The sequence below is a fragment of the Ceratosolen solmsi genome, unplaced genomic scaffold (genome assembly GCF_000503995.2).
Source record: "Ceratosolen solmsi marchali unplaced genomic scaffold, CerSol_1.0 scaffold10, whole genome shotgun sequence".
Classification (NCBI taxonomy): domain Eukaryota; kingdom Metazoa; phylum Arthropoda; class Insecta; order Hymenoptera; family Agaonidae; genus Ceratosolen; species Ceratosolen solmsi.
Window position 1 is genome coordinate 25,845,226 of NW_011948412.1, and position 11,837 is coordinate 25,857,062.

Below are 11,837 nucleotides of genomic sequence, written 5' to 3' on the forward strand. Positions count from 1 at the left end.
TTTTGTTATTAAATCTATATCAAATATAAAAGTAAGAAAGCCCAATAGTAAAATTAACTTAAATTAATCCCTTTTTTCCTACTATACAATGTAATTAGATAATATGACTAACCTATCTATCTTTTTCCAAAAAGATAATACAGCTAAGTCACATTTTAAATCCTATTTATTATAAAAATTTGGAACCAATTTTAATTTACATACTGAAAATTAAAATAAATTCACAAAAATTAATTCATTCAGTCAAAATCGTTTACCAAAATTAAATAAAATTTTTCAAAAAATATATCAATTTTCAATGATAGAAGCGTCTATGTTTTTTGTTAGAAAGGATTTTTAGAAACTCTATATAATAGAGTTTTGCGTATTTTAGCAAAAAGTATATATGTATTTTTTAATAATTATTATAATAAATTCATAGAATCTAGAAATATTTAAAATATAAATATATAATGTCAATTAACTAAACAAAACAAACTGACAATATCAATTACTGTCGTTAACAAACAATAGAATTTTTAAATTTTAAATTTTTATATTTTTATATATTACATAATAACGTAATCTATTATTTGTCTTATGAAAAATATTATATTGCTTGTTTTAACAATTTACTAAACAAATTTATTACAACTCCGTTTTTAATTAACCTAAAATACAAAAACTTAAGACAACGGTAATAATATTCTATATAAATAAATGATGGAAACAAATTTAAGTTCTGATATTTTCTTAATGTAGAACTCGGATATAAATTTTCAGATATTTATTCTTCTTATAATCAATACTATCTACCAGGTTATTATAAGAGTTTTACTTCCGAAGATAATAAAAACTAAATAACAATTTATAAATCTGCATAAATACGTTAAACTTATTTCAGTTAATTTATAAATTATAGAAAAAAATTAAACATAAATTAAAACGATTATATAAGATACCTAATTCAAATTTATTTACAATCGACATACAGTTACCTATTTCCAAATTTCAGAAACATACTTCAAATCTAATTTAATTTTAATTATTATTTAGTTTAACTTAATTCTCGAAATCGAAATTAAATAAATTAAAATACATATCATGTATTATCGTTATTGTAATATTTTATAATATAAATTTTGATAAATTGTATTAAATGTATATTTATATAATCATTAGTTAAAAAACTAATTAATATGTATTAATAACATTGGGCATATAGAGTAGCTAATAATGAAATATATATTTAAATAATTACAAATGGTAAATACAATATAAAAATTATTGCAATTATATTATATAAATCATGTATACATGATTGATCTACTTTAATAAGATCTGTTAAGCTACTATTCGTCATAATAATAATTCGATCATGTAACAATTTTTATAAATACTTCGACATGAAAACAATAAAAGTGTACTATTAAAAATAAAAAAAAAACTACAACAATAAATTAAATTTTTATTAAAACTTATAAACAAAGCTCTTTTATTCAATTACTTTTGATTTAATTAATTCATTATTAATATTTTTATTCAATTTTGTTTCTTTTTACTTTTCACATTCAATAATTTGGATAAATATACTATACAAATTGTCTTTAATTTGTAAAAAATCATGTAATAATATTATTTTCAATTAATGTAAATTAATTAGGTGTATTTTTGAATTATTTCAATTATATTAATATTTTACTAGTTTTTTTTTTCGTTACAATAGATAAAAAATTTGTAATAATAATTGAATAATTTAATTGAATAAATAGAAAAAGTAGTATCGGTATATTAGGTACCATCTATTTCATATATGACTGACACATATCCTCTTTTAATATATCTCATATGCTCACTGAAAGGCGGCGCTTCAATCCTTAAATTTCTTAAATTTCTAGGAATACTTATGATTCAGTGGTATGCGTGTAGATCTGTGTTAACTGAAAGTGGCAATTTCACCAATGAACCGTAATATAATTTTTATAATTTTTAAGATTGAAGGAAATAAAATAATGCTGTAATAATAGTAATATACAAGTTTTATATTGTTTTAAATTATTATGGAAAAAATTAATGTAAATAAAATATATGAAATATAAGTTCTGTAAGGTTGGAAAATTGTTGTTCATATTATATTTGTACCATTGTACAATATTTGAACAAGACAACATGTTTACTGATAAATCATTTGAACCTGTAGGCTTTGAACCTCAAATATCGAACGAGAAGTTAGAATTATCATGATATTAATTTTATACACTTTTATTTATTTAATTTAACCTTTAATATTTCTATGTGTATTTTAGAACTCAAAAAGCAGCAAATATTCAAACTGAAAATGTAGTTTATGAATCCGAAGAAGTTCAAGTTATAGAAACAAAAAATATTGAGGTAATTTCCTATATATTACGAAATTTAATTATTAAATATTTTAAAGATTTATATTATGGCTGAAATGTATTTTTTTGTTAGACGCAGACAGTGAATAAAACTGTTAAAGTCCCTCAGTACAATTATGACAAATTAGCAACATTTTTAAAACGAGTAACACCTGGTGTAATGCAGTTTTTAGATGAACAATATGGAAGTAGTGCTTTCAATGATTATAATTTAAGTGGGACAGGAGAACCTTGTACCAATATTCATTTAGTTAATAGGTTAAATAATTTAGTAATGTCTGATTTCAAGGTAATAGAATTTACAGATTAATAGAAATTTAATTATAATCTTAGAAGACATGTTTCTTATAAATAATGATAATATAATTATATCGTTACTTATTTAATCATTTGATTATTTCTAATATTGATTAAAGAATAATTTGAAAAATCAATTGTAAATTTATACAATCACATAAGCATCTTATTTATTATTACAGTTAATTCATTATTAATTTATTATATTATGTAACTTTATTATTTTGAAGGAAAAAATAAGTGATGTTACTTGGAGTGCTGGTGGTGGAACTTTAGCAGTTTCACATAGTGCTACTTATCATGTAACGTGGTGTGATGACTTAACAAAAATTGAATTTTATAATCTTTCAAAAGATGATCAGTTAATTTCTACACCATGTAAGACTCTAGAAGTTCCATCTTGTGTGACATCTTTAGTTTATCATCCTGAAGAACCTTCAATTATTGTAGCTGGCTTATTTAATGGTAAAAGAATATAAAAAATATTACATTAATGTTTTATAAAAAAAAAATTAATGTTTTTTATATAAAAGGTATTTTAAATATTGACAGTATTATTTATGTTAAATATTAATTAAAATTGATTTAATTTATATAATATTAATCAATTTATATTCTATTTAAATAGGTGATGTTTTGGTATGGAATCTCAGAGATGAATCTTCAGTTACTCCTTTGCAAGTTTGTGTACATGGTGATTTGGTGTCACAAGTACAGTGGCACCTCAAAATTTTTAATGGTTTTTCTAGTCTAATAACATCCAGTGCAGAAGGATATATTTTCATTCACAAACTTACAGTTAATTTTACACAATCAACATTAAGCAAGCAGTAAATTAATTTTGGTTACAATAATTAATCTTACTTTAAACACTTATGATTTCATAAGTATTGTAAATATATATAGATAAATAATATTTTCTCATCAGATATAAAATAGCCAAGGAAATGGCTAGACCACAAAGTGCAAGTGGAAGTAGAGAACGAGCGTCAGAAGCTGGACTTCCAATTACATGTTTTGACTTCTCATCAAAGGATCATTCATTATTGGTTGTTGGTACTTTATGTGGTGGACTCTATAAATGTAGAATTGATAATGATATATCTATTCAAGGTTATATAATTCATTTTTTTTTAATATTTGCATCATTTTATTAAATTTTAAACATTTTGAATATTGTGAATATTCCTTGTTAGGCGATGAAAATATCTTTGATCCAGTTGTAGACGAATATGACAGACATAAAGGTAGTGTAACATGTGTTAAAAGTGCTCCAATTCAAAATCTTTTTGTCTCTTGTGCATCTGATAAGGAAATACGCATTTACAATTTTGATCAGGTAAGTTCAAACAAATAAAAGATATAAATTCTTCTTTAAATAATGTTTGTTAGAAATAGAGTAAAAATCCTTCAAAATCTATTGATTTTCAAGACTACACAATATTTATTATTTTAGAATATATTTAAATGAATAAAAATCAATTCACATTTAATTTAAATTTAAATCTATTTTCAGCCTGCAAGTTTAAAGGTCATTATTGTAGAGAATACGGTTGTACAATTAACATGGCACTTTGGTAATCAAAACATTTTTTTGGCTTACGGTGCAGGGTCAGAGGTCAAATTTTTTAACGTTAATAATGGCCGCCCATTGACAAAAATGATGCTTTATTCTGAAAGTAGAGAAAATACTAGTTGCTTAAATTTTAATCCCAAAAGGTAAATAAATATTGTTTTATTAATCGAACAATATTTTTAACGCTGAATATTTCATATCATAAAATTTATTTATTTTATGGAGCTATTAATGAAAAAATACATTATTTTCAGAGAAATGGTAGCTATTGGAGACACTCGAGGGAATTTGGAAATCTGGAAAATACCAAGAAATTTAATTCCATAATTATGATTAAATAAAAGCAAAATTAAAAATTGATATTTTAATAAATATTTAATACTTTTCATTAATTTATTATTGAATATACTAACTAATTATAAGTATTAAAATTAATTTGTTGATTATTTAAAATAACTACTATTTTGATTCTATTTGCATACTTATTTATACTTTTTTAAAAATAATATTAATAAAATATATAAAAAAAAAATTACGTTTAAAATACTGAGTTAATTTATTAACTAAAAATTTCGTAAAAATTAAATACAAAATTTATATGAATATATTTACGAACATTTGAACTTGAATACAGAAATTAATAATTCAACAGAATTATATTAAAAATTATATATTTAAAAAATGTGAAAAAATTTTTGTTCATTTTTCTAATTTTTTTTTAATATTATAAAAAACATTGTTTGAATTTATACCTTGATTCTCCAAGTAATTATTAAAATATTGCATTAAAGGTTCCATACTTTGAACTTTTACAATTTATTGTCTACTAAATTATAAAGTTATATAAATTATAAAGTCTAATAAACTTTATATTTATTACAAAAGAGATCTTTACATCCGTTGACAGACACAAAGTTTCAATAAAAGTAAATCCAAATTTATCTTGCAGAGGCAAAAATTGAGTATACTAAATTAAAATAAAATAATTTGTATTCTTATATTGATCGTTTAGATTAATATCTAAAAATTAATTTTATTAATGTATAATGATTATGAATGATCCAAAACTTACATTTGCGTATAAGAGCCATAAAAGCCTCCCGTTTTGGCTCACTGAAAGTCGATCGCACCCTACTTATTTTTTTATAGGAATCATCTATGTAAACATACTTTATTTTCAAGATAACTCTTAAACCCTCAGCGCTATCACGTTATTTTTTTTTATTTTCAGTTTAGCACTGGCATGCCAGTTTTCTTATAATTTTTTAAAAATAATCTTGCAATTAGAAATTTTATCAATCTTTCTATAAATTGAATTGGTAATTATAATTATATTAGTATGACAAGTTTTTACTGTATAATTGAGTACTGCTGAGAAATACTTTAATCTAAGACAAGATTGCGCAATTACAATGATATCATAAGTTATGTTATTTTTATAAATGATTGTCAGAAAAAAATTATGTATAGTGCTCATTAAAGTAATTATACAAGTTTACTTATTGTTATGTAATTTATATACATGACGTAAAAGTATAAAACATTTTTTTAATCTTATATCTAATGATTCTTTTAAACCTAAAATTATTTACACAAAAGATATTAATTATTTATTAATGAATAATTTTAAGCATATATTATTTATTTTAGGTATAGTTATGTAAAAGTGATTAAAGTGAAAACAATATTTTAAAATTGTAATTAAATTAATTGATTATTAATTGATTAATTGATATTATTAAAATTAAATTATTTCAAGTCTTTATTTTATTTAATTATGCGAATTTATACAATTTATTGTATGTCAATATTATGTATGAAACAATGATTCTAAAATATTATTTTTAATGGATTGTTAAAAAACTTTAAAAGACATTAATGGATACTACAAGTAAAAAAATAATTCAACAATTTTTTAAACCACATAGTTGGCATAAAAAAGATATAAAAAATATATCAATAAATCTTTATTACGATTGTCCATTTTTCTTACAATAAATTATCAAGAAAGTGTTTAATTATGTAACTGCATTATTAATTAGTGTCATGTGTTGCATTTTTAAACAGTGTGTTTAAAACTAAATCATTTGAAATTTCATTTTATATAATAAAAGGTCAAGTTTATTTTAAATCGGAAAGGTTGTTTCAATCACGCGAAGTGAAAGTTAAAATTGCAATTAACCTCTATGGTGGAAGATTTACATCTCTCGTGGCAAAATTTGTTTTTAAAAATTTAATTGAAGTCATAACTAATCGTTATATTCAATTAAAATAACGGAATAATAAACAAGCCAATGGTGCTTTATTATACTTGGTATTTTAGAATTTTAAATTTAAATTATTTTAGTGTGTATAATAAAAATATAATGGGAATATATTATTTAATATTAAATAGGTATTATACAATGACAATTTAAAAAATATTTAATTTCTGTATAATCAAACATTATTTATTAAGGCTCATACATTATACTGTAAACTTTTAGATTGTTATTACCAAATGAACTAATTAATTGCTATGTGCAAATTTTTAAAAAATAATCATTAAGATGTTTTTTTTTCTTTTTTTTTGAACATAATTTTAATATAATAAAAAAAAAACAGAAAAATGAAATTTCGTTGCATCCATTTTTTCAATAAATATTTTGTAAAGTAATACGTGTTCCGAACTAGGACAAAAATTTACTGTATCAACATGATTTTGTTTTCAATGAAACAGTTACTTATCTTTGTTTAATTTCTAATCTGAAATTTACATCTGGTATTGCTAAAAATTTTTTTTATTTTTATAAAAAATGACATTCTTAGTTTCATAAAACATTGACTTATCAGAACCAAAGTCAAGAATTTTATCAATATTCTGAAATGTTAGTTTTAAGTAATTTTTATTTCTCTCCAATTTTATATTCTTCGAAGCAAATGACAATTATTAGGAACCAAATTTATTTGAAATTTCATTTTTACCAAATAACTTGAATGTTCTCTTTTATTTGTGTAAAGCTTGTGGTGAAATATTCATTAGTCCTAAAATAAAAATTTAGTATTGAAGCATATAATCAATAATATTGTAAATTAGGGTACAAACAAAATTGAAGAACCGATCTGTTTTTATTTTACGTTTATTTATAAAATTTATTTTTATGTAAAAAATGCATATAAATTTCGTTACACTTTACGTTCATCAGCTGTTTTATACAAATTTTTTTATTAAATTATGATAAATTTGAGTTTTTAATTATGTATATAAAACGTCATTTTAAACGATATTTTAATTAATTAAATTGAATGCAAACACTTGAAACTAAAATTAAAAATTTCAACAATTTAGTTTCAATAATTTTTATATATATGAAATCAAAGATAACAATAATTTAAAGTAATTATTAAGATCGTATAGTTTTAAAATTCGTAGTCTTTCTATATACCTGTATAACGTTGAATAAATAATTATACAAATAAAATGAATTAAAGTTTTTAATACTTTTAATTAATTTAGTCAGCTTACCAGAATATTCCATTGTATATATATGAATTAAGTTACCTTGTACAATGCCAATAATAGATGTAATACATTGAATTCTTGAAATTTAAGTATTTTGCCCTGAAAAGGACAGTTTATTACTTTTATCTTGAAAAGAATAGTTTGTTCTTTTTGCCCTGAAAAGGACAGTTTGTTCTTTTGTCCTGAAAAAGACAGTTTGTTCTTTTTGTCCTGAAAAGGACAGTTTGTTTATTTTGTTCTCTCAATTGCAACGAATAGTTTGCTTCTGCATAATTACTTATTTGCGGGCCCTGAAAAGGGCCCTAAGGAAAAAGGGATTTTGGAATTTTGGATAACTATGAAAGGGATAACGTGAAAGGGATTTCTAAATTTTAATATTTCAAATTTTATGAATATGTAAGGACAGAATATGAAAGTTACATAATATACAGGGTGAGCCTTTGAAAAATGCAACGACTTAACTATTAATATTTTAATTGTCCAAGGTGAGTAAAGATGCATGGATGAAATCCACCAACTTGTCGGTGGGAATGCGGTTGAAATTGAAGAAAAGAAAGAAAACACTAAAGGTGTCTTGGACGAAGGCTCACTTAGTATGAAACGCAAGATATGTCGATTATCATTGACGAGCTCATACAAATATAATATTAGCGAATTGTCTCGAGTATGCTCGAAATAAAAAAAAATGGAAGAAAAAATGTTGGTTTTCAAGGGGTCTCTTGATACACCATATATGTCTTCTCTATTATCGAGCATCGGCGTTCCTCCACTTAAAACTTATTCGTTCGGTTTTACCCTTGCCAATTGCGTCAGACACGAGTCTTTTCATAGAAACGTATTTTACGGAATACATTTTTTGTTTTCATAATAATATTGCACGCAGGTGTCGCTTCTGGAAAACACTCTTGACTGCCGCCCATCACTATTACCAACTTCACTAACTCTTCTCCAATATTCTAGCGCAGAATAAAGAAATCGTTCGTGACACACAATTGCCCTGACTTCACCTCTTTATCAATTTATCGAACTGAATCTCTTCATCGTCGGGCTTTTAATTGTACAATCGCTCCCCCGCTCACACGCATGCATGCATTCAACGCACATGCGCCCCCGCGCTTGCACACACACACACACACACACACACACACACATATATATATATATAAATGTAAACAAACAAAACAAAAGTCGTGCGTCCAATCGCGCATGATACGCATTTCCTTAATTTTTTTTGGGTTGGCTTTTTTCTTTCCGTAAAAAAAGGAAAAAGTCAAATTTTCATTTTTATTATCATGAGTTTGTGTCGAGTTCGTCATCGTCGTCGTCTTTGTTGTAATCGTCATCGTCATAGTCATAGTCATAGTCATATTGGTCGGACACAAGTATACACGATGGCGGATCGATACAGCTCACGACTCGCCGTCCGCGCCTATACTGGGGCCCAATGAATCCATATTTAATGGAACCCGGACCAGATCGACGCGGTCCCGGCTGGCTTTTTTATATATGTTTGCCGACACCGGGTTTTTTCGGAGCTTCGTCTCGCCAGCTTTCGCACACAAACACACACGCGCGTGTTGACAGTCACACACACACAGACGGAAAAACAGTGCGGGTGTTGGGGCCGCTGCCTTGGTGCTCGCACGCCCTTACACTTTGAAAACACTTGCGCCTTTTATCGTCTTACACGAATGTTTTGCTTCTCTTCCTTGTCTCCTTACTTTAAAAACGGCTTGCCTCATTAATCGTACTATAATTCCATCATCAACTCTATTCTCTTTTCAATTTTCTTCTAACGTTTAAATTTATCGCGGCGAATAAAATTCTTCGTATACAATACGTAGAAATCGCAAGCGCGTCGCTATCCCACTGTTTGTTTTCTTTTCTATGATTCTGTGGTGATTTGTTATCATTAATTATGTTTTCTTAATTGTGTATGTAATTAATATATTTGATGAGTGTTTATGATTGTGTTTAATTATGAAATGCATACGCAATTTCCTTATGTATTATAAAACGAACCAATACGCATTTACAGAAACTTGTTTTTTTTATATTTGCATTGAACTTCGTCGGCACTTGGTGTCGGGGACGGCTCGTTCTGTTTTCTCTGCTTCATTCGTATTTCATTACTTTATATTTCATCTTTAATTTCTAATCATTTTCAAATCTCTTTTTTTACCAATCTTTTCCATATCCATCGCACTCACACTTTTCAATCCTTCTCCACATAATCGCTTATGAATTCTTCTATCCTGGGAAGTAATTTCTCATGCTTAGGCCACCACTATATATCCAACCTTCTATCTAAGTAACAACTACGAGCAATGTGACACGTAGCGCGTAAGAACGAGAATTAAGAATTCTTCGACATTTATTAAACAATGAAGAAATCTCCGTGTATTTATGTCAAAAAAAGATATCAATCTTCGCGCTCGGACACGCACATGAACGATGCCCTTAGCGACTTCAATATTCAACTTCATAAATTCAAATTCAATAAACATTAAGTACTTTTTATACGTTCCTTTTCTTCACAATTATTTTCACTGGTTATACACATCCTCGTAGGCTCTCTGCAATATTTATGACGTTTCTTCTGTTCAAATCGCATTATAATCAATATATTTCTATATATGTATATATATTTACAATTCGATAAATTCTTTTCGATCCGCCAATCATTCATTTTTTTTTGTTCCTACACCTTCTCTTAGTCACCGACACGCAAACGACTCGAAGAGTCTTAAAGAATTATTGAGTTTTGTTTTTTCTTAGAACGGAAATCACAGTGATTCATAGCTTAAAACTTAAAGCTTTATTCACGCTGTTATTTTTTGTTTTTCTTGCAAAAATTCTCAAAAGATTTAAGAAACAGATCACGGTTTCTTTAAAATCTTTCACCAAATCGTTATCGTTATCATTATCATAATCGTCGTCGACACGCGATAGAACAAAAAAAAAATCACCTTCCATCTTAAAAATTATACGCACGCACGCACGCACGCACGCACACGCACACACACACACACATATATATATACATATATATATATATAAATTTAATGTAACGTTCTTCGTACAAATAAACATTTTCGCTGACATTCTCTTTCGCGTTAAAATGTAAAAACAAACGTAAAAATGCCTCGATCGGTGGAGATAGGATAATACAGTATTGTAATGCGCTTACAATAAGACGAACAATTTTTTCATAAATTCGCACTGCTTACAATTATAATAGGAAAATGAAAATAAAGAAGAAATTAGGATTTGTTGGAAATGCGAATAGGAGTGCGAATGCTCGATCTTTTTATCGTCTGATACAAAATATTCCAATGTGACTCTTCACAGTGAAAATTGTTTATTTTAACAATTTCCCAAGTGTATTCAAAATATTGTCAAACATTTACCTTATCAAAGGAAAGAAAAAATCTCTCATCCGCACAAACTAATCCTTTTATCGATGTTATCGGTCAACGAAGAAACAAATTTTTTAAAAATAAAAAGAAAAGAGAAAAAAGATTTGAAAAACGAAATGATTGAGAAACTCATTTGATTTAGAATAAAGCTAAAGAAAGAGACGAGTAATAGTTTCCGTTAATATAATTCTTACAGTAAATAAAGAAGCATTCGCACACATTGTTATTACTATTGTTCCTTTTCTCCACTTCACCTCGAATGCTTGCATAATCACTTTTTTAAGAATTTAAATATTATTTTTATCTGTGAAACGATTGTTAAAGATCGCCGTTCGTGTTTTCAATAGACAATTATATTTTCCGCTTACATTATTGTTTTTTTTATTTTGTTTAATAATCTGTTCCATTCGCTTCTAAAATGTAATCAGTACGTTCCACCGGGGCGTTATTAACGCGACGGTGGGAGAAAAATCATGCGCAAAATTTTCGCATTTAGCGTCAACAACCTCGCATATTTATCTTTACGCTTAAATGTACATATTTGCATTCCGGGCGCCGTCGATCTCTCTATCTTTGATCTCTTTCGCTTTCACTCCTCACGCATACAGAAATCAAACAATCCTTTCATTTATTCTTCGCTTCCTCACGCGACGTTCGCAATACGC

At 26.1% G+C, this 11,837-nt stretch overlaps 1 protein-coding gene and 1 long non-coding RNA gene across 2 annotated transcripts; one reads left to right on the forward strand and one right to left on the reverse strand.

Moving 5' to 3' along the window:
- The first annotated feature begins 2,019 nt into the window (after positions 1-2,019).
- On the forward strand, positions 2,020-4,617 carry LOC105363259 (WD repeat-containing protein 34). The gene is made up of 9 exons (XM_011500909.1): positions 2,020-2,207; positions 2,286-2,370; positions 2,452-2,667; positions 2,906-3,140; positions 3,304-3,505; positions 3,604-3,788; positions 3,872-4,014; positions 4,192-4,394; positions 4,506-4,617. The coding sequence occupies exons 1-9, from the start codon at positions 2,068-2,070 to the stop codon at positions 4,576-4,578; spliced, it is 1,482 nt and encodes a 493-aa protein (XP_011499211.1). The 5' UTR covers positions 2,020-2,067; the 3' UTR covers positions 4,579-4,617.
- A 2,634-nt stretch (positions 4,618-7,251) lies between these two features.
- Positions 7,252-8,390, reverse strand: LOC105363266 (uncharacterized). Its single transcript, XR_912917.1, has 3 exons — positions 8,216-8,390; positions 7,793-7,852; positions 7,252-7,275 (listed from the first exon to the last, which is right to left on the reverse strand). It is a non-coding gene; the product is annotated as an uncharacterized LOC105363266 (long non-coding RNA).
- Between the last annotated feature and the right edge of the window lie 3,447 nt (positions 8,391-11,837).